The 24,346-nt window shown below is 39.8% G+C and overlaps 1 protein-coding gene across 1 annotated transcript; it reads left to right on the plus strand.

Annotated features, from left to right (window-relative positions):
- Window positions 1-717: 717 nt before the first annotated feature.
- SKA2 (spindle and kinetochore associated complex subunit 2) lies at window positions 718-22,580 on the plus strand. Its single transcript, XM_080678166.1, has 4 exons — window positions 718-1,115; window positions 12,449-12,535; window positions 19,845-20,021; window positions 21,926-22,580. The coding sequence occupies exons 1-4, from the start codon at window positions 1,083-1,085 to the stop codon at window positions 21,992-21,994; spliced, it is 366 nt and encodes a 121-aa protein (XP_080534292.1). The 5' UTR covers window positions 718-1,082; the 3' UTR covers window positions 21,995-22,580.
- Window positions 22,581-24,346: the final 1,766 nt, after the last annotated feature.

Genomic DNA, 24,346 nt, shown 5'->3' on the forward strand with positions numbered 1-24,346 from the left:
GAAATTAACATTCTCGAACTTTAATGTGCATGAGAATCACTGCGTGTGTGTATGTGAGGAATGTTGTTAAAATGCATATTGATTCCGTAAGTTTGGGTGGAGTCCAATAATCTGCATTGTGCACAAGCTCCCAAGTGATGTTGATGCCATAGGTCCGTGGTCCACACTTTGAGTAGCAAAGATGTAAAGGACTGTGCAAAAGGAAGGCAGATACTTTCCTCCAAAACATAATTTTCAGAGTGTTAATTAAATAGAAATATGATTAGGGTGGCATCAGGGGGACCACTTCTTACCCGCCTCAACCTCCTCTGCCCCGCTCCGTCTCCCCTCCGAGTCCAGCCAAAGTCCCCACCTCCGTAAACCATTAAGAACACAAGCAGGAACAGGCCCAGCCATGGAAGACACGAGCCCGGGTAACAAAGAAAGATATCCCTGCACTTACTAGTCTAAGAGCCGGGGAATTAGATGAAGTCCAGGCAGTGGCCTCGCTCTCGCCATGAAGAAAAATTCAAAATTAAAACCTTACGGTGGAGGGACCAATCGTAGTCTTGGTCTCCCCACGAATAGTTCTCCCAGTAACGTAAGAGCACAGCCTGGCTTGTGATTGGCTGAGACGACAACACGCTTCGGCCAATCAGAGCTGAGGCGCTTCTTGTATGAATAAGGAGAAGGCGGGAGTGAAGGGGAAGAGAAGCAGGAGAGGAAAGAAGGTGTGTCACTTCCCCTATGCTCTTTGTGGAAGCCTTTGTGTAATTGGTTGGCTCTTCTTCCGATTGCACCAATCGCAGTCTTCTCGGCTGAGCCCTAACTATGAAATTGAAAGTAGAGATGAGGATGCAGCCAATGTAAAAATATAAGTATACAGCAACCAACCCTCCGGCGGCATTTTGTGTCTTTGCCCAACTGGAAAAGGTGTTTCATGAGGAGAGGCGTTGCCTAATCGCCAATGGGCGGGCGCCGGTGAAGCGGAGGAGCCAATGAGTGCAAGATGTTGAGTGACAGCTGTCCAATAGGGACCCTCAGTGCTAGTATGGTTTGCGCCTGAAGCGCCGCCGGGGCCTGAGGAATGTCAACTATTCAACATGGAGGAGGAGGTCGATAAGCTGGAATTGATGGTGAGTGTAAAGTGAAGGAGATCTACTGGGTAGTTTATTTTTTCCCCTATGGCCACCAAAGTGAGAAGCAATTCAGAGTCGCCGGAAACCGTGGCCGGCGGAGGCTGGACTAGACCTGAGTTCCCTCCTCCTGCACCAAAGGGAGTCGCCGCCGTCTGGTTTTTTAACCGCCGCGGGGGGCGGGGGAGAAAGGGTTACATCCGGGAAACTGGTGAGGGAAATGGCGGGAGATGCTGAGGGTGTGGGGCCAGTGGGATTTTTTGTTCCTTGCCCTCACCTTTCCGCACCTTACGGACCTGTGGCTGGTGCAGACGTTTGTATTTCTACCAAAAAGATGAGGCTGGAATGGTCCCAAAACGTCTAAGAAGGGGAGAGGTCTTTCACACTCCAGAAAAGAGGGATGGAGGGTGGGTTTGAGTGGGGATAAACCGAGTGCGGTGGAGAGAAATCCCTTCAGGGCTGAACTGTTTTGCATCCTCCAAGGCGGGCTGAAAAGTCTGACAAGGATGCTGGACTTGCGTGCTCAACTTCCTAGAGGCCAAGAAAGCTTCTAGACCAGTTTTTTGTTTGGCCCTAAGGGGGCAGGCAGTCCTTAGATGGGGGAACGAGCGATGGGCACCTGAACCATGAGCTCCTTTCCTGGTGCGCGGGCAGAATTGGGACCAGGAAGGCACCCTGCTCTCAAGTCGCCTAGTTTCATTCATTTGTGAAAGTAGGGGGCGGGGGCAAATAATTGGAGAGGACTCCGCTGCTGCTTGGCCTGCACGAGGGCGCCAAGCTGGAGAGCTGTCCTAGTTTTCTTCTATGGATCCTCTCACTGTCCTCTTTATTCTCTCCCTCCCGTCCCTAGACTACCAGCTTGATCGCCCGCGCTTTTTTCTTCTCTTTTTAGTTCCTTATCTTCAGTCCTTCTTTCTCACCTGCATTACCAGCTTTTTTGATTGGACTGGCTTCCTTTAAAACGAGTAATTTGGAGGACACACCCATCGTTGAGCTCCTGTCGGTTTTTCGTTAAAGAAAAATAAGATTGAGAAGCCAAAATCTTTTCCACCTGCAGTCCTCCCCTTCTCTCCTTGCTTTTCCCTGTCATTACTTTTTAGGTATCATTTTTTTGCCTGTGTTGCCCTCTCCAAGCTGAGTCTTGGGTCACTTTACCATCTGCACATGTAATGATCCTGAATACCATCCTCACCCCTATTCCCACCCCCCAGAACATGTGAGACCTTGATATAACTTGTTTTGTTAGATGTATTAATAATGAATTGTAGTGCCTCATACAAAAATTCGATTTGAACTTTCAGTTGCTTCTAGTCTTTTGAGTTTTAAATTTCTTGGGTGGGCAGGGGCTGGAGATAGGGAGGGAGAGAAATGGCAGAGAAGAAGGATTTTCTGCAGCTTTCCAAAGCTGTAATAATGAACTTTTAGTTCAAAGTTTTGTTATCTCTATCATTAACTCTCTGAAAAAAAACTAACCAACCACAAAAACATGTTAAAGAACTGTTAGTAGTTTGATTCTATCAACAGGCATAAATGTTAACATTGTCTTGCTCTTCTCCCCCATTCTGAATTCCCTCCATATCCACACTTCTGCCTAATTGTAAGATGCTAAATGATACTACTTTTGCTTTTAACAGTTTTTCTCTCCTCAAGTTGGCTGTTTAGTTGAGGTACCAATTAAGCCTTTTCTGGACTTTGCAATATATTGAGTCAATATTCTCATAGGACTTTTTTTTTTTATAGATTGAACATATTTTATTTTAAGGAAAAAATGATTAAGTGTACATCTTGAAAGTAGGTTTTAGAGAATTATGCGGTAGCCAGACTCAAACTTTTAGATGTTTGAATGATGGGGTGTTTTTTTTAAAACAATCTTTTTAAAAGAGGAAGAGAAGAAAGCAGATCTTTCTTCTTGAATTCCTTACATCTGTGAACAAGTTTAGTTTCTAAGATTCTAAAGGTAAATAATTTTTGATGTAATCCTCTGATTTTTAGTTGAAATATTCTAATATCTGATTTATGTGGTCCAGAATTTGAGGTCAAGACACTCACGTTCCAGCTGTCCTGAATTTTGTTCATTTCTTCATAGGCTCAATCCAACTAAGTAGTTGAACTGGACCATTTAAGGGAAGGTTAGTGAAAATAATGGAAAGTGTTTTTTCATCAGTCAACAATATTAATTGGGAAATAAGTTTATTGTAGGGTTCTTAAACTTTTTTCCTTTACTTAATGAGGGGTATTTATCTAGTGACCTTCTTTTGTGGTACCGCTGATTGTGCACAAAAGGTAGTATAATGTGATACTATTTCTACTTCTGGACTTACATCTGACTTTTGAATGGTTTCTTACCAGTTAGGATGTTAATTGGCTTGAATTCAAGGAAACCTGATACTTAAATCTTTACATTTTGGAGACCCCTTCTCTTATCCCATGCCCCCCCCCCCCCCCCCCGTTATCCCATTATTATTTTCTCTTTGATTTTTAAAAATATATTTCTTTATTGATTTCAGAGAGAGAGGGAGAGAGAGATAGAAACATCAATGATGAAAGAGAATCATTGATTGGCTGCCTCCTACACGCCCTCCCTTACTGGGGATCCAGCCCCCAAATCCTGGGCATGTGCCCTGACCCAGAATGGAACCATGACCCACTGGTTCATAGGTTGATGCTCAACCACTGAGCTATACCAGCCGGCCTCTTTGATTTTTAAATTTAAGAAAGATGCTTTGATGTTTAGGGGTTAACTGAAAATTGAAAATGCCCTTTCATAATATTCAGCTAGGTAGGGCTAATGATGTCATGTTTAGGATACGTTGATTCCCTGGAAGTCTCTAAACTAGATAAAAAGCCCTAAGATGGTAAGCACTTTTTGTATTATAGTTTGAACTAGGGGTCCAGTGCACGAATTCGTGCACTTTGAAAGGAACTGTGGGCCACGAGGCTGCGGTGGGCACAGGGGCAGGTCTTGGCCCATCCTACATGGCCCCTTCCAGCCCTTCCTGCCATGGCCTCTGGCCCCCTGTCTGCCGGCAGCCCCGTGCCCACCGCCACCTCTCCCACACGCTGATGGTGCGAAGCCATTGGGGCCAACGCCAACAGCGGATGCGAGCAGGGCCGGTGCTGTCAGCGGGTGTGAGCAGTGGCTGCTGCCCCGATCACCCTCAGAGCAGGAGGAGGTGGAGAAGCCCTCAGGGGAGATTGGGTCCAGCAGCTGCTGCTAACATCTGCTGATGGCGCTGAGTGATCGTGACCAGTGCCGGGCGCTGGCAGCGGGTGCGAGCAGGGCCAGCACTGGCAGTAGGTGCAAACGCCAGGCAGGACCGTGGTGCGTGGCGTGTGGGAGCAAAGAATTTTCAGTAACCACCAGAAGCTTGCCCCGATGACAGTGACTGGTGCCCCACTCACCTGCTCCACCATCCCACCGTGGCCGACGCCACTATGTTCCACTCTCTGTTGCCTGCTGCAGACACCTGCCATTTTCCACGCTCACCCCCGGTGGTCAGCGCACGTCATAGCGACTGGCTGTTCGGTTGTTCCACTGTTTGGTCTATTTGCATATTAGGGCATATTCCAGAGATAGATTGGGTATATAGAGATTGGGAAGCATTATTTTACTTTTCTTTGATATTATTCAAAAGACTTGTTTTATATGGCAGTTAATCAATTGCAATGGAGGAGCTAACCAATATATCTCAGCAGAACAGAAGTATTTTTGAACTTTGTAAAACTTAGGACATATTTACAAAATTCCTTTATTTATATGCATGTTTATATTTCAATATTAATCATAGGTTAGTCATAAAAAACAACCTCATTTTGATGTTTAAGTCTGATTCTTTTTTTTATTTTTAACATTGATATAAATGTTCTTAGGTTTTGCATGTCTTCTGTCCAAAATGGCAATTCTTCTTTAAATTCTTTTCTCACTGAAGCTTCAAGTCTTGCAAGATGCTTTTGTGTTCCTTTTCTACCTTTACTGCTAACGAATGCTCTGACTTTATTGCACTACTGTACTTGACACTAGCAGTGCAATAGTATTGTCAAAGCATCTGAAAGCAGGATGCACACCAGAATTTTGATTCTTGCCTTACATCTTCAATATCTGTGAGTAATTTACCAAAATCTTTGTTCCTGAAAACTTTTTTTGTGTTACAAAAAATTTTATTACCAAAAGTGTTTTAAAAAGTCATAATTTAGAAAAAAAGTTTTTCACTAAATAAAAACACTGCATTATGAAACACATTAAGAGAATAATTTTTATAGCCCAAGTTGTTATGGCTAATCTAAATGAGTAGTACTTTGTAATTTGCTTCTTTCTGTAACGGATTTTGATAGGCTCTGGCAAATCTCAGGTTTTATTTAATTGAATTTTAAGATGAATTAGTAAGGGATTAAAGTAATGCCAGTTGAATATTTCCTATGACAACTTTTCCTATATCTTAATCTGTGCATCGTGTGGCAAATGCTCAAATTTAAAACTTAAAAATGCTTGGTTTAAAGTTCTTTCTTTGTAATTGAGATATAATAAAGTGTGAATCAGCACTATTTTTTTATAATCAGTTTTATTAAGATATAGTTTACATAAAACTCACCAATTTTAGGTGTACAATTTGATGAGTTTTAACAAATGTGTATAGTCATATAACCACCATGCCCTTTTTATGCCCTTTTGCAGTCAACCTCTTCCTCCCAAATTCCCTGACAACCACTTGCCTTTTCTAGAATTTCATGTAAATGGACTTATATGCAGCATACAGTCTTTGTGTCTGGTTTTATGTGTGTGTGTGTGTGTCTAGTTTCTTACATTTAACAATGCTTTTGAGATTTGACTATGTTGTATGTATTAGTAGTTGGACCGTTTTTATCGCTGAGTAATATTCCTTTGTATAGAATTATCACAAATTGTTTATTCATTCACCAGATTATCACCTTTGGGTTGTTTCCAGCATTTACCCATTTATGAATAAAATTGTTATGAAGATTGTATTACAAGTCTTTGTGTAAACATAATGTTTTTGTTTCTCTTGAGCAGCACGCTAAATATATGCTTGATCTTAAAACAAACTGTTGAAATCTCTTCCAAAGCTATGTATTAGGATTTCAGTTTCTCTACATCCTCACCGACACTTTGTTTTGTCATTCTTCATTTTAGCCATTCTCATAGATGTGTAGTTATATTTCATAATTTCAATTTGCATTTCCTCAATGGCTAATGATATTTAATATATTTTCACGTGCTTATTTGCAGTTGATATATCTTCTTTAGTGAAGTGTTAAATCTTTTGCCTATTTTCAAATTAAGTTGTTTGTCTTTTTATTATTACATTATGAATCCTTTAATTTTCTCTGTTATTTGCCTTCTTACTTAAAATTTTTTTCTCTTTTTTTAAATTATGGTATTAGATGTGTACAGATCTTACCATTGCCCCCCAACCCCACTCCCATACATGCCCTCACCCCCCAATGTTTTGCATCCGTTGGTTATTCTTATATGCATGCATATAAGTCGTTCGGTTGATCTCTTATTTCCCCCACCTCTCCCTAACCTTCCCGCTGTAATTTGACAGTCTGTTTGATGCTTTACTGCCTCTGTATCTATCTTTTTGTTCATCAGTTTATAATGTTTTTTATTATCCACAAATAAGTGAGATCATGTGGTATTTTTCTTTCATTGACTGACTTATTTCACTTAGCATAATGTTCTCCAATTCCATCCAGGTTGCTACAAATGGTAAGAATTCCTTCTTTTTTATGGCAGCATAGTATTCCATTGTGTAGATGTACCATAGTTTTCTGATCCAGTCATCTGCTGACGGGCACCTAGGCTGTTTCCAAATTTTAGCTATTGTAAATTGTGCTGCTATGAATATAGGGGTGCATGTATCCTTTCTGATTGGTGTTTCCAGTTTCTTCTTACTTAAAATTTTTTGATGCAACCCTAGACAGTTTGGCTCAGTGGTTGGAATGTCTTCCCATGGACTGAAGGGTCCTGGGTTCAATTCTGGTCAAGGGGGAGTATCTTGGTTGCAGGCTTGATCCCAGGCCCTGGTCAGGGCTGGTGTGGGAGGCTACCAGTCAATGTGTTTCTCTCACATCTATGTTTCTCTTTCTCAGTTTCTCCCTGTTCTTTCCACTCTCTCTAAAAATCAATGGAAAAAAAATTATCCTTGGGTGAAGATTATAAAAAAAATGTTTATGTAGTCCAATTTATATGTTTTATTCTTTGATGGTTTATACTTGCTGTGTTCTAAGAAATATTTTCCTAATTCAAGGTCACAAATACTTCTAGTTTTTTTCTAGAAGATTTACAGTTTTAGTTTTTATATTGAGATCTCTGTTCATTTTGAGTTTATTTTCATATATGGTATCAGATATGTGTGGAGGGTCTTTATTTTTGCATATGGGTATCCCCTTCTTTTGGTACTATTTCTTAAAAGGAGTATAATTTCCCCAGTGGGTTACCTTAGCTCCTTTGTAGCAGATCAATTGAGCATGTATGGGTAGATTTACTTATTTTTTAACTATATTTTCTTTCATTATATTGTATCAGCCTATCATAAAGTTATCACTGTAGTTTTTATGATTGATGATATCTGCCATTAAAAATGCTCAACTAAGCCTAGTTGGTGTGGCTCAGTGGTTGAGTGTCGACTTATGAACCAGGAGGTCATGGTTTGATTCCCGGTGAGGGCATATGCCCAGGTTGCAGGCTCTCAATCCCCAGTGTGGGGCATGCAGGAGGCAGGCGATCAATGATTCTTTCTCATCATTTATGTTTCTAGCTCTCCCTCTCCCTTCTCTGAGATCGATAAAAATAAATTTTAAAAAATTAAAAAATATATGTCTTCAGTTTCAAGGAGGATGACATACCTGGAGCAACGTCTTACCAGACAATACAGAACTGCAGTGAGAAGTAGAGCTACCAAACTCAGCCCAGCCTAGAACACCTAGTCAAACCACTGAGTTTCTTGGCATCATTTTTGAAGTATGTTGGTTTAATCTAGGCTGTTGTTTGAATTTCAAAACTTACTCAATTCACGTATAAGTATGTTGACTAATCCATTCTTAGCAGTATAGTCTAGTTATATGGAAATACTATCTCATAAGGGAAGGAAACATTGTTTGTCCTGACTCTTAATGAGGGACTAAGGATAAAACCTGTAAAGATATGCTTTTGTGCCACTTCTCTTTCTGGCCCTAAGTTTGATAACATTGCGATCCCTCAATTTAGTGTTGCTAGGCTTATCTATAATAATAAAAGGGTAATATGCTAAATAGCTGGACGTCCTTCCGGACGGTGGATGGAGCTGGGGCCAGAGGGAAGCCCAGGTCCCGGGTGCCTGCGGGTGGTCAGAGAGAAGTCAACCCAGGTCCCCGGTGGTGCAGGCGGCCGGAGGGAAGCAAGCCCGGGTCCCAGGTGCCAGAGGGAAACTGGTGCTGGCAGCCAGGGGAAGGAAGGCCTCCTCTTGCACGAATTTTGTGTATCAGGCCTCTAGTTTGTAAATAAAAATACAAGATGCCCAGTTAAATTTGAATTTCAGATAAGCAATGTATAATTTTTAGTAATAATTATGTCCAAATAGTGCATGGGAGATATTTATACTAGTTTTTTCATTGTTTATTTGAGGTTGAAATTTAACTGGGTGTCCTATATATTATGTGGCAGCCCTACCTCAAAGTCCCTTCAGAATGTGTTTTTGTACAGTTGTAAGTAGAATACCTTAGATTGTAATGTTTGTCTATTTATTGATCAAATAATTACCAGCTAGGACTTCTTTTACCTATTGTATGAAGAACTGTGGTAAGCAAAGTTAAATATATAAATAAGTTGGAGAGACCCATAAATCACAAAAAAATTAATATGAAGAAAAGTACAGAGTGCTGTGTCTTTGAACAAATAGATGTAGTATTTGTCTCATATATAAAAGTCTGTTAGCCCAGCACATAGACACTAGAGGCAAATAAATGTTTACATTTGATGAATGGGAGGGGGTAGAAGTTAACTTTATAAATAAAGATTTCTCCTTTATTATATAACTAGTGGCCCAGTGCACGAATCCGTGCACATTGAAAGGAAATTAATTAGAAGAAATACTTTAATATCGCTATTTGCCCTTTCTGTATAATAGAAGTGTCAACCAAATTCATGATCAACAATGACAGATCGAAACACATGTGTGTGATTGGCGCCAGCAAGAGCTTTATATGTTTCGCGCATGCACAAGTCAACGTTTATTTTTAAATTGCCAGTGTGTGTCATATGTACCAGCCGGTTGGTCGGATGGTCAGACGGAAGTATGGTCTGTCACTTAGCCTTTTATATATATAGATAGCATATTTATTATGAAGACTTAGAAATCCCGATTAACAAAAGAAATCCCGATTTACTCTGAGATAGAACTAAAATCTTGAGGAAAACCGATTTCTTTAGTGATTTAATTTATCTCCTAGTTTGGATTCAGGATGACCCAGGAATACTGACTTTAGTAGTTTAAAAACTTTTCCTAGATAGTTCCTGCTCAGACATTTAAACTTCATTTCATTCCCTGAGGCCTCTTTCAATTTTTTTTTCATGAATTTAGATAAGCTTTTTTATTTTTGAAATATGTTTTTTTGATTTCAGAGAGGGCGGGAGAGGGAGAGAGAGATAGAAGTATCAATGATGAGAGAGAATGATTGATCAGCTGCTTAAGGCATGCCCCATTGTATTTATGTGCCATATTTTGTCTATTCATCTATTAATGGATGCTTGAGTTGCTTCCACTTTTTGTCTATTATGAGTAATGCTTCTACAAACAAGTATACAAATATCTGTTTGTGTCCCTGCTTTCAATTCTTTTGGGTATATAGCTAGAAATAGAATTGCTGAATCATACGGTAATTCTACTTTTAACTTTTTGAGTTTTCTGTGTTTTAAAGTCTGTTTATAATTCTATTTATTTTCTCATTTTTTTTCCAACTGGAACTGTGTACACATTACTTAAAAAGGGCATGAGAATTAAAAAAACAAAAATAAAAACAAAAACCTTTTGAAAGTAGAAAGCCCAGACTTTTAGCATTTGCCAATTTTCCTGGTGTAAATAGTTTCATCTTGACCAATTTTAAGCTTCTACCATGATGTTATTGAATGTATTTTCCACTATACAGATTTACTTTTGGCATCTAATCTAACAAGTACCGGTATATAAGACATGAAAAACCTCTATTTTTGTTTTTTTGATTTTTAAAATATATATATTTTTATTGATTTCAGAGAGAAGGGAGAGGGTGAGAGATAGAAACATCAATGATGAGAGAGAATCATTGATCAGCTGCCTCCTGCATGCCACATACTGGGGATCCAGGCATGTGCCCTTGTAATCGGACAATCAATGGGTCCCTGCTGCCTGTCACTACTTGAGCCAATTAAGTGCAGAGACAGGGTTGAATCATATATGAGCGTTTATTCCAATACTGCTGGCAGTATGGGAGACCTGCAGGTCATCCACAAAAATCTGTTCTGCAGCCCCCCATAAGCCAGCTGCTTATATAGGGTAGGACAAAGATTACAAAAAGCCTCTATTTTTTGGGAAACACTTTAAAATTTGTAAAAATTAACAATGTCTACATTTGTGGGTTGTTTTTTTTTTTTTTGGCTCATAGCAACTCCTTTGCTGTTAAGAGATTTTGGAAAACATTTAAAAGCAAAAACTGGCTTTCTCTCTCCTTTTATTTCCACTCGAGAAATTTTTGTTTATAAAGATAGAACTTTGGTAATTGCAAAATTTTCCATTCAAGTTTAGGTCAATGATGAGAGAAATTAGTGATGGAAGTTTTAGTATATCTCTTTCTGAAATTTTGTTCAATGATGACAGTTCCTGATCTTAGAAGCATTTGAACTTCTGAGAGCCATTTTATCTTACTCTATATTCCAAAGTAGAGTCCTTAGTCTACCTTTTGTGTAAAGAAAATATCTGTAGACTGTTTCTCATTAGACCTGAGAACTACTTTACAGTGGGATTTTTGGGCTTTTACTCTTTCCACTAAGGGTTCGAAATTTCAAGAACCAATCTTTAGTTCAGAGCTTAAGTTCATAATAAGGTCCAAACTCTATCCCCAAAGCAGTTTCCTACACTGTAGGCTAGGCAATTTCCTTGTGGAAATCATGTTTTGCCTTCCATAGTAAGCTCATGGATGTTTCCTTGGTAAATTAAAGGCAGTACCTGCTTTAAGATCATATAAAAGATGCGGAATTTTGAAAAGTTAATAATTTATAAATTAAACACATTCAGACATAAACCACTTTTTCTTTTTTAAAAAATATGGAATGCTTCACAAATTTGCGTGTCTTCTTTGCACCGGGGCCATGCTAAATCTTCTCTCTATCGTTCCAATGTTAGTATATGTGCTGCTGAAGTGAGCACTAAACCACTTTTTCTGTTAGATATCCTTTCCAGCTTTTCTATATGTACACACACATATTTAGGTCTGTGGCAGCTTTCCCCCTTTTTTTTCTCCCTTAGAGGTGTACTACAGATGATGGTTCGATTCTAGGACCTACATTCAATAAATTGGGTCTATTCAGATGGCTACTTTTGTGGTATATGTAGTTTTCCTTGTATAATTTGTGACTCTAAGCTCTCTAATTTTGGTCTGTATAGCATTTATCTGTAGTTCTTTGGGTAATAGGGTTGCAGATAATGGAAACTGAGAGAATCCCTGAAAATAAATTTGTTCTGTGTTTTAACTTGAAACCTCATTTCCTACGAGAGAGGAAAAACCACTGCCTAACTGACGAGGGTGACCCTAGGGCAGGGGTGGGCAAACTTTTTGACTCGAGGGCCACAATGGGTTCTTAAACTGGACCGGAGGGCCGGAACAAAAGCATGGATGGAGTGTTTGTGTGAACTAATATAAATTCAAAGTAAAGGAGCGGAGGGGAGAGCAAGAGAACCCTCCGCTCTTTCGGCTCCGTGGGCCGGATAGAACAGCCGAACGGGTCGGATCCGGCCCGCAGGCCGTAGTTTGCCCACGGCTGCCCTAGGGAGTTCTTGAAGACATTGTTAGTTATTGTATTAATATATGATGGTGGTGGCTTCTTGGTATTTTAATTTTGGCTCAAAATCTAAGAGACATGCAGAGAGAAATGATTTTCAAAATGTTAACTAGTTTAAGAAATTTTTAATATAGCCTGGGTATTATAGACCATGGAGTTTTTTTATACTTTTTTATTTCCATATTTTCAAAATGAGTTATATATCACATTATTAAAATACCAAAAAATATAAAGAGTTGCAGTATCATGTTTATTAATATGCCTTTTGGTTCACAGAATAATGATTTATGCTGATTTTTAGTTCCAGAAAGCTGACTCTGATCTGGATTACATTCAGTACAGGCTGGAATATGAAATCAAGACTAATCATCCTGATTCAGCAGGCGAGGTAATCTGCAAAATCAATGTATTTTTAACAGAATATTTTATCAAAAGATTTTCTGATAGTATTTCTAATAGTAGTGATTATAAAAATTACAGTATTAAGTACTGAATTCATAGAATCTTAAAATCTTTTTATGTTGGAAACTTGGTCACAGCATATTATTATATCCATGGTCAAGGAAATTTGTGGCTATTTTATTTTTTTAACCCTTATACAAGAATTATTGAGTCAGGAGATATAAACCATTGTGGAAGCCTTTGACATTGTGAGAGAATATAGATACCTCTAGGAAAATCTATCTATCTATATAAAAGCCTAAGTGAATGTTACAACTGAACGACTAGAACGACCGGTCAACCAGTTGCTGTGATGCACACTGACCACCAGGGGGCAGATGCTCAACGCAGGAGCTGCTCCCTGGTGATTAGTGTGCTCCCATAGCCAACCTCCCACGGCCAGCCAACCTCCCCCGATCCCTCCCCCCCTTGGGCAAACCTCCTGCGGTCCCTCCCCACATCTAGCAGGCCCTGTCCAGCAGGCCCCGGCCGACAGCCAGCAGGCCCCGGCCAGCCAAGCCCCAATTGGGACTGGGTGAGACAACCCTAATAGGCCCTGATCACCAGCCAGGCCTAGGGACCCCATCTGTGCATGAATTTTGTGCACCGGGCCTCTAGTCCTTAAATAAGAAGGGAGCAATCCTGGTGATAATGATAGTCTATGAAAGAAGTTGATAATATACTGTTCAATTCATTATATGAACTGTGATTTTTACATAAACATGTGCTTAGTTATTCTAAGTTTAGGTTGATTTAGAAATATTAACTCTGTTTATATGCCATGACTACTTGTACACATGCCCATGGAGAAGAAAGCAAAGAGTTTTTAAGCATTGTTGTTAACATTAATTTATCATTGAATCATTAATGTTTATCTTCGATAGCACTTATCAAGAAATATCATATTTTACAGCTTTTCAAAAAACTTGATACAATTAACATTTTTTTTGATTGAGTGGAAGCACAACTTAAAGCAACATTTTATACAGTTGGGAAAGCATTGTGATTATTTAGTTTTCACTGAACATTTTAGCTCCTTACTAGAACTGTTCTAGTTCCTTTTTTTGTTTTTTTAAATATATTTTATTGATTTTTTTACAGAGAGGAAGGGAGAGGGATAGAGAGTTAGAAACATCGATGAGAGAGAAACATCGATCAGCTGCCTCCTGCACACCTCCCACTGGGGATGTGCCCGCAACCAAGTTACGTGCCCTTAACCGGAATCGAACCTGGCACCCCTCAGTCCGCAGGCCGACGCTCTATCCACTGAGCCAAACCGGTTTTAGCACTGTTCTAGTTTCTTAACTGACTTAGTTGTCTCTCTCTTTTTCCTCTGTCTAAATAAAGAACAACCAACCAATTCCGCTGCCGTGGTACCACTTAATGACTGGCCAAAGGACTCATCTGAGCCAGTGTCTTTCAAGTACTATGTGGAAGGCATTTCATGTGGTACTCCCATTTCTCCTCCACTTTCCAGCTCTCATTTTTGTGCTACTTCTGGTTTTCTCTTCTACAACTTGTTTTAAAAACAACTTTATTAGCTATAATTCACATACCATAAAATTCACCCTTCTAAAGTATACAATTGAGTGTTTTTTAGTACATTCACAGAGTTGTGCAGCCATCACAAAAATCAATTTTTGAACATTTTCATTACCTCAAAAAGAAACCCATAGCCATTAGCAGTCACTCCCCAACCCCAACCCCTGCTAGCTCCCAGTAACCACTAACCTACTTTCTATCTCTATTGATTTGCTGTCTGAATATCTCATGTAAATGGAATCATATAATATGTGGCTTTTATATGTGGATTCTTTCACTTACATGTTTTAAAGGTTCCCATGTTGCAGTATGAATCAGTACTTTATTCCTTTTTGTAGCTGAAAATATTTCATTGTATGGCTGTATCACATTTTCTTATTTATTCATTAGTTGATAGACATTTTGGTTATTTCCTTCTTTTGGCTAAATGCTACTCTAAACACTAATGTACAGATTTTTGTGTGGACATTTGCTTTCATTTCTCTTGGATATACCTACCAGTAAGAGTGGAATTGCTGACCATATGGTAACTCTGTGTTTAATATTTTGAGGAACTGCCAAAGTATTTTCCAAAGCAGTTACACCATTTTACATTATTAGATTTTTTTTCTTATTTGGTGGTAAAATATGCATAACATAAAATTTATCATGTTAGTTCTAGCTGGTTTGGCTCAGTGGATAAAGCATAGGCCTGCGGATTGAAGGGTCCCAGGTTCAATTCCAGTCAAGGACATATGCCCGGGTTGTGGGCTCGATCCCCAATAGGGGGTGTGCAGGAGGCAGCCGTCTCATCATTGATGTTTCTATCTCTCTCTCTCCCTTCCTCTCTGAAATCTATAAAAAAAATATTTTAAAAAAGTTTATCATTTTAACCATTTTTAAGTGCATAATTCAGTGGTATTAGGTACATTCACATTGTGCAACCTTCACCACCATCCATCTCCAGAACTTTTTCATCTTTCCAAACTGAAAACTCTGTACCCATTAAACAACTCCCCATTCCCCCACCTCCCCTTCTAACTCCTGGCAACCTCTGAACTTCATTAGTTTGAACTTGACTACTCTAGGTACATTAAAGTGGACTCATACAATATTTGTCCTTTTGTGACTGGCTTATTTCTTTTTTTTTTAATTTCTTTATTGATTAAGGTGTTACATATGGTGACTGGCTTATTTCACTTAGCATAATGTCCTCAATGTTCATGTATCAGAATTTCCTTCCTTTTTAAGGCTGAATAATATTCCATTGTCTGTATATACCACATTTTGTTTATCCATTCATCTGTCAATGGACACTTGGGTTGCTTCCATGTTTTGGATATTGTGAATAATGCTGCTATGTACATGGTTGTATATACACTGAGTGGCCAGATTATTATGACCACCTGACGTTTGTAGGCAAATTAGCTATAATCCCATGCTGAAGTTGCTAGAGGGCCAGACTATTATAAATAGGGAAGCAGGTTGTTTACCACGACAGTAGAAGTGATTTTTTTTCTGAAGATAGTGGGTAAGCAATGCGATTTAACAGCCTTTGAACGTGGGATGATTGTTGGTGTACAACCCTTCAAGCTGGTGGGGGGAAGTGTTATGGTTTGGGGCATGTTTTCCTGGCATGATTTGGGCCCTTTAATTTGTGTGGAACAACGTCTGAATAGCACAACATACCTAAGTATCGTTGCTGATCAAGTTCATCCTATCATGTTGATGGCGTATCCCAATGGAGATGGCTTCTTCCAACAAGACAATGTGCCATGCCACGGTGTTCGTATTGTGCAGGAGTGGTTTCAAGAACATGAGGGAGACTTTACCTTGCTTAGGTGGCCCCCACAATCACCAGATCTCAATCCAATTGAGCATTTGTGGGACGAAGTTAAAAGAGCCATCAGGCAGCTGGTTCCACAACCATCAAATCTCACAGAACTGGACAGTACTATTCATCAGGCATGGTGTCAGATTCCTCGCATCACCTTTCAACATCTCGTGGAGTCAATGCCAAGAAGAATCGCCGCAGTATTGAAGGCAAAAGGTGGCCCAACGAAGTACTGATGGGGTGGTCATAATAATCTGGCCACTTGGTGTATATTTGCTTGAACTTTTGAGCTGCTGTAATAAAATACCACAGAGTGGTTACCATGTAAACAACACAAAATTATTTTCACATTTCTGGAGGTTGGAAAACCAAGATCAAGGTGTCAGCATGGCCAGGTTAGGCTTTTGGTTGTATCCTCACATGGCAGAAGAAGAACATCTCTCTGGGTTCTCTTCATCAGAGCACTAATCCCATTCATGATTACTCTGAACTAATCCCTCCCAAAGGTCCCACTTCCTAATTGCATTTCCATGGGGGTTAGGTTCTAACCAGTGAATTTTGGAGAGACACATTCAGACCACAATATTATCTAAGTCATAGTATACTATATTTGCTTTTCCTTTCTTACACAAATTGTTTTTCTGAAGCTAATAATTATTTTCGTTTTAAAAATTTGTTTAGCTTTCCTATGAATTTATCATTAATTCAGCCTCAGACGTTCCTAACAGAACTATAAGACTCTTGTCAACGTTTTTAGATACATCACATGATCCCTAAGCTTCATTTTTTCCATTTTCTTCCATGTCCCTTCTTGTGCTGTCTATCTTCCTGCTCCAATCTGACCTGCTCAACTGGCCTCTTGCATGGCTGTGTTTCTGGGATTTCTTTACCATCATTTTAGTAATTTCCTTTGTTTTTTTCCTCATTTTGATCACATATTTCACTCTTCCTTGGTTTATTTCCTCAATGTGGTGAACCACATCCTTTAGAAGCTTTCTGAGGAAGAATACATAAAAGGTTAACTTTTTGAGCTATCAAATATTTGGAAATATCTTTATTAAAGCCTTATTTAACCTTTTAGTTGATAGATGGTTTGGTTGAGTATGAAATTCTAGATTGGAGATTATTTTCTCTTGATTTTAATATAATTGCTTTGTGGTTTTCTAGTTTCCGGTGTTCCTATTGAGAAATAGATGCCATTTTAATTTCTGATCCTTTGTGTATGTCTTCTTCTTTATTCTATCCTCCCCTCACCCCCCATCTTCTTGAATATTTTGTCTATGCTGTAAAATTTATTTTATGGTTCCAGTATAGGTGTTTTCATTAATTGTGCTGTTACTTGGTGGGATGCTTTTAATCTGAAAACGTATGGATCTGAAGTTTTATAACTTTTCTTACCTAGTATATTAATAAGAAAATAAATACTCTTTTATGGCCTTTCCTATTAGTGAGCTATTGGACTTCCTGACTCTATCCTCTATTCTTCTTATCTTTTCTTTCCTATTTTCATTTTATGTCCCTCTCCCCTACTTTTTAGGATATTTTTTACTGTATTTTTCCAGTTTTTCTACTGGAGATCTTTTATCCAATACAATGTTCAGTATCTAGAAACATGGTAGGAAATCTACCCCTAAGGGTGAGAGGACAAGTCTCACTGTCGCTGGCGGTGTATACTGAGTAGATACCCCTAAAGGCATCTTAATATATATTTAGTGTTATTTATTATTTCTTTGACCATATCAAACATACTACTAAGTATTCTTTTTTCATGGTGTTTATCTTCTGTTCCTTTCCTACTTGTAATGGCCATGCCATAGGTCTTGATCACTTTCTGCAGAATTATTTTATCAGTCTTTAAGTTATATTTTTTGTTCTTATTTTTTCCTGTTGGAATCATCTTTATTTACCATTTCCATCATCAAAAGCTTAGAGAGAAATCTCTAAGGAAGAGGGAAGGAGAGGACCACAAAGTGAGCCTCTGCCTATAGCCATGATGTAGGGTCTGTGAAGGAGATATTTGGAGAGTAGGAAGATAACCACAATAGTACAGTTTTATGAAAGTCAAGAGTTCACATTAAGAAGACTGGAACTGCCTGACTAGCGTGGCTCAGTGGTTGAGCATTGACCCATGAACCAGGAGGTTATGGTTCAATTCCCAATCAGGGCACATGCTCGGGTTGTGGACTCAATCCCCAGTAGGGGGTTAGTGCAGGAGGCAGCCGATCCATGATTCTCATCATTGATGTTTCTGCTCCCCACATCCCTTTTTCTCTTTGAAATAAATTAAAAATATTAAAAAAAAGAAAGATTGAAACCAGGAGGAAATAAGGAGAGGCAAGAAGAGGTTTATCAAAATTATATTGATGGGGTAAGCCTGGCCTTTAAATTGCTTAAAATAATTTGGCAAAGAATAATCGTCTAAGGGTATGTTGAACTGAGGAAGTACTAGTATATTATGGGACCTAAAAGGTTGGTGGTAAATGGAATGAGAAAAATGATGCTGGTTTTGAAGTGACAACAGAGTCAAGAGGAGTTAATTTTTCCTCAGTATTAGGAAGATCTATATATATTTGAAGTCTCTATAAAGGGTATTGAAAAGTTATTGAAATAATAGGAAATTTAAGTTATGGAGAATATGGAGAGGAAGCAACAATAATAGTGGTAGTGTTAGAGGGCTGAATATGGAGGGGAATAACCATAGATATTTTAATTTTGGGATGAAAAACCAGGAAGGTGGAGTTTCTACTAGATGTTTTCTGCCTTCTCGGTAAAATAGATGGTGAGGTCTTATGGCAGGAAGAAGTAGATGGAAATTGGAGGGAGTGAAGGAAGTTTGGAATACCTAGTATTAGAGGGTTTGCTAATGAACCATCAAGGAATGAAAGTTATTGCAAACTGGCAGAAAGGACCCGTTGAAATGAAATGTCTTTTATGAAATAGTGGCTATATTTTAAAAAGAATTTGAAAAACCAATGTAATGTATAAATACAGTTGCTTGAGCTGACATGAATTTTATATAGTGAAGTCAATGAATTAGTATTTATACATACTTAAGCCCCATTGCAGTATGTTTAATAATTTATAAGTGGCTTCAAGTTGTCTTATTCTTTAACAACAAATTAATATAGTTCCTTTAATCATCTTCTGAATAGTATTTAGAATTGTATTTTAGAAATACTATGTAATTCATTGTTGTGACCTTATTTGCTGTTTAATGTTGCTTTTTTTGTGAGCTATTTCTGTACATAGGCTTTTTAAATTTATTTTTTTACTATAGTTGACATTTCAGTATTATTTTATATTAGTTTCAAGTTTATAGCATAGTGATTAGACAATTATATAATTTACGAAGTGATTCCCCCCGATAATTCTTGTACCCACCTGACACCATATGTGTTACACTATTAGTAGCCCTGCGCACTAATCCGTGCGCCAGTAGATTGCCAGTAGCTCGCTGCCGCCCTCCAGTAGCTCTCCGCCCACTGCCCTGCCCTCCTGTATCTCCCTCCACCCCTCCACCCCCGTCATAGCTTGCTGCCCTGCCCCCTCCTGTAGCTCTCCGCCCGTTTGTAGCTCACTGCCCCACCCTCCTGCTGATCCGTGATGGGTCATTACACAGTCGGTCGTTATGACCATTTGCATATTACATTTTTATTATATAGGATTATTGACTATATTCCCTATGCTGTAACTTCTGCACCTAGGCTTTAAATTTCTTGAGAATAGAATCTTGGTCTTACTTCTTTCTTCCCCTTTTCCATCCTTGTCACACAGTTGTATAATAAAATACAGTGTTTGATTAAATGGATGGTAAAATGTGTTGTATAAATTTTAATTATTAAAAGAAGCTTAATTTTTCATTTCCACAATTTAATATATATTAATTTTTTTCCTGATATAGAAAAATCCAGTTACACTCTTACAGGAATTGTCAGCAATAAAGTCTCGATATCAAACTTTGCATGCACGCTTTAAGCCAATTGCTGACAAGCAGAAAGAGACTAAGAGCCGCATTTGTGCTACTTTCAACAAGACAATGACCATGATACAAGAACTACAAAAGCAAACAGACCTGGAGGTAATGCTTTCAATTGACATGTTGGATACTGTTCGCTGGTTGTTTTCTCAGCATCTATGTTCTTCCTTCCTGCCTTACAGAGTACCGATTTTCTTGAGATGTGTGCTGTCCCTCACAGCCTCATCCTTGAGGTAAATAAAGCTGGCACTATCCTCAGCTTCAGTGTGTGCCTGATTGGCAACGGGAATGGATTTTTCTGTAACTAAACTTAATTCAGGAATGGGTTTGTAACCCAACTGACATGTGAAGGGGGAGTCTGGAAGTGGGAAATGAGGAAGAGTTTCCTCACTAATGAGAGAGCCTTGGCAAGAGAAAACTTTTCTTTTCTTTTTTTTTTTTTTTTTTAAAATATATTTTATTGATATTTCACAGAGAGGAAGGGAGAGGGATAGAGAGCTAGAAACATCGATGAGAGAGAAACATCGATCAGCTGCCTCCTGCACACCTCCCACTGGGGATGTGCCCGCAACCAAGGTACATGCCCTTGACCGGAATCGAACCCGGGACCTTTCAGTCCGCAGGCCGACGCTCTATCCACTGAGCCAAACCGGTTTCGGCTTTCTTTTCTTTTTTTAAAAAAAATATTTTTATTGATTTCAGAGAGGAAAGAAGAGGGAGAGAGAGAAAGAAATATCAATGATGAGAGAGAATATCAATGATGAGAGAGAATCACTGATCGGCTGGCTGCCTCCTGCACGCACCCTACTGGGGATAGAGCCTATAACCTGGGCATGTACCCTTGACTGGAATTTAACCTGGGACCCTTCAGTCCGCAAGCTGATGCTCTATCCACTGAGCCAAACCGGCCAGGGTAAAAAAAATTTTTTTTTAATAAACATTTTTAAAGGTAAAGCTACCATCAAGAATATCAGAGCTGTGAGATGGGAAAAACTGAGTCCTTATCTGATGAATAGACCAGCCCTGAAGTCTGTCCTACTTCTGTATTTATTTTGCAGTGATAATAACTTGTATTATTTATCCATTTTGAAATGTGTTTCTTTTACTTGCAGCTAAAAGCATCTTAATTATCCTTCAAAATTTAGCCCAAGTTTCTACTTCTGAGGAAACTTCCAGATTATTTTTGTTTACTTTATCAAAATACTTTTCCATATAGCATTCAGACTTGACTTCTTTGGTTCTATCCAATTATAGTCCTTAAATTGTTTGATTTCTTGGTCTTGCTTATTAAACTTTCAAAAAATTTTTTTTAAATATATTTTTATTGATTTCAGAGAGGAAGGGAGAGGGAGAGAGAGATAGAAACATCAATGATGAGAGAATCATTGATCAGCTGCCTCTTGCATGCCCCCTACTGGGTATTGAGCCTCCAACCTGGGCATGTGCCCTTGACTGAAATCGAACCCGGTACCCTTCAGTTGCAGGCTGAAGCTCTATCCACTGAGCCAAACCAGCTAGGGCTGTTTCTTCAACTTAATTGCAAGTTCTTTGGAAGCTCAAACATCAAAGTACTTTGTATATAGGTAGCCAAATAATATATTTTTTCTCCTGCTTTCCGAAATTTGTATCATATACATGGCATGAGCTTATGGAAACATTTATTGTTGTGATAAAGAAGCTAACTAGCCTGGTTGGTATGGCTCAGTGATTGAGCATCGACCTATGAACAAGGAGGTTATGGTTCGATTCCCAGTCAGGGCACATGCCCGGGTTGGGTTGTGGGCTTGATTCCCAGTGTTGGACATACAGGAGGCAGATGATCAATGATTCTTTCTCATCTTTGATGTTTCTATCTCTCTCTCCCTCTCCCTTCCTCTCTGAAATAAAAAAATATATATATATTTTTAAGAGAAGTTAATTAACAGTCTTTAAAGGTCTTTTTATTAAAATTATAGTTGAAGCCTTTAAAGGTTTTTGAAAAAAAGACTTTGTCATTTGTTTTCTAGCTGTCACCACTGACCGAAGAAGAGAAAACTGCGGTACACCAATTAAAATCTCACATGTCAGATTTATGAAGAAATGGACTTGCAAAAGGGAACTCTGGTGGAGAAGAGATCAATTCCAGAGAGATTTAGGAAAATGTCTTGTTAGCATATGGTAATTGAGGTGGGGTATGGTGAAAGAGAAGATTTGGCCTGGGTGACTGGATAGTGATGCCTTTCACAAGAGGGAAATATAAGGACAGATATGAATAAATTTCAGTCAAAAGGATGGAAAGGGAAAAGGATTTAAATATATGCACATTTAGTTTTGCAATTTCAGGCAAGAAAGTCTTAACACTATTTTGTATCTGTTTTTGTATAATCAGGATAACAAAGATGTCCTATCATAAAAGAATGTTTATGTACTACCAGTCAAATGTGAATGAATGTGCATTGGAAATTAAAGATGGAAAAATATTTGTATTATATTATACATTATATATATGTATAGAATTTTCTAAAACCTAATCTTTGTAATAAGCTGGTTTTCCTGTGACAGCCTCTTTTATTTTTGTCCTATTCCTTCTGCTTGGTAATGTTGAGCAACATGAGTTCTGCTTTCAAATGCTGTTTTAGGTTGTCTTTATTGAATTTCTTTTAAAAAAACATTTAAAATCAATATTTTTATCATTTTGTTCTTTATTGAGCTATTTTCTTGATAAAATGTAATCCTTTGATTGCTCTAAAAAAATTTTTTTCTGAAAAGAATAGAATATCTAGCAACTTTATTTCTACTAGAGGACCGGTGCACAACATTCATACACTGGGGGTTGGGGGGTCTTCAGCCCGGCCTGCGCCCTTTCGCAGTCTGGGAGCCCTCGGGGGATGTCAGCTTAGGGCCATTCACCAGCGGTCAGCCTGGCTTGTGCCTGAGTGGTGCTCCCCCTGTGGGAGCACACTGACCACCAGGGGGCAGCCCCTGCGTTGAGCGTCTGCCCCCTGGTGGTCAGTGTGCATCATAGTGACTGGTCATTCCACTGTTCAGTCTCTTTGCATATTACCCTTTTATTATCCTATCTAATAAAAGAGTAATATGCAAATTAACCACCACTCCACTACACCCACAAGCCACGCCCACCAGCCACACCCACCAGGCACTCAGAGCGAATATGCAAATAAACCCAACCAAGATGGCTACGGCCACAGAGAGCAGGAGGGAGGCTTGGGTTTCCCCTGCAATGGAGGAAGCCAAGCTTTCTGCCTGCCCTTGACGGCCTAGGCCTCCACTCAAGGCTACAAAGTTTCAATGATAGAAGATACATAAAACCAAACAGAAATGGCTGCAGCCACAGAGCTGGAAAGAGCAGGAGGCTAGGGTTGCCCCTGGCGATGGAGGAAGCCAAGCTTTCCGCACACCCTGGCCCACCCTGGCCGGCCCAGGCCTCCACTTAAAGCTACAAAGTTTCAATTACATAAATCCCCAAAAAAATGGCTGCCGCCACTGAGCAAGCAGAAGGCTTGGCTCAACTCCAGGCTACAAAGTTTCAATTGTAGAAGATAAATAAACCCCAGATACCAGGGCCTCCACTTGGGTCACCAGGGGGCGTGGCCGGCCTGCAAACCACCACAGGCCCCTCGCCCAGGCCGCCCCACGCCCCAAGGGAACCCCCACCCTGATCCAGGACATCCTTCAGGGCAAACCAGCTGGCCCCCACCTGTGCACCAGGCCTCTATCCTATCTAATAAAAGAGTAATATGCATATTGACCATCACTCCAACACACAAGATGGCTGCCCCCATGTGGTCAAAGATCCTGCCCTCATGTGGACACAAGATGGCCACCACAAGATGGCCACCAGGGGAGGGCAGTTGAGAGGGACCAGACCTGCAAGGGAGGGCAGTTGTGGGAGATCAGGCCAGCAGGGGAGGGCAGTTGGGGGCGATCAAGCCTGCAGGGGAGGGCAGTTAGGGGTGACCAAGCCGGCAGGGGAGAGCAGTTGGGGGCGACCAGGCCTGCAGGGAAAGGCAGTTAGGAGGAACCCAGGCCTGCAGGGGAGAGCAGTTAGGGGTGACCAGGCTGGCAGGCAGAAGCGGTTAGGAGCAATCAGGAAGGTATGCAGGCGAGCATTTGGGAGCCAGCAGTCCTGGATTGTGAGAGAGATGTCCGACTGCCCGTTTAGGCCCGATCCCAGTGGGATCGGGCCTAAACGGGCAGTCGGACATCCCTTGAGGGGTCCCAGATTGGATAGGGTGCAGGCTGGGCTGAGGGAAACACACACCCTCGAGCACGAATTTCGTGCACCGGGCCTCTAGTGTAGGATAATTGACATAATCTCTTCAGAAGCTCCTTCTGGATACTTTGGAGTAGTTGGGAAGGGGAGTCAACCTTTTCCATTTTAAAGGCTACTTGCATTCTTCCACAGCATAACATCTGATGATTTCCCT

Source organism: Plecotus auritus (assembly GCF_963455305.1).
Source record: "Plecotus auritus genome assembly, chromosome: 7".
Taxonomy (NCBI): Eukaryota; Metazoa; Chordata; class Mammalia; order Chiroptera; family Vespertilionidae; genus Plecotus; species Plecotus auritus.

Coding starts and splice junctions, on each gene's coding strand:
- SKA2 (XM_080678166.1), top strand. CDS start 1,083: ATGGAGGAGGAGGTCGATAAGCTGGAATTGATG. Junction 12,536..19,844: donor ATCCTGATTCAGCAGGCGAG/GTAATCTGCAAA, acceptor TTCCTGATATAG/AAAAATCCAGTTACACTCTT. Junction 20,022..21,925: donor AAAAGCAAACAGACCTGGAG/GTAATGCTTTCA, acceptor TTTGTTTTCTAG/CTGTCACCACTGACCGAAGA.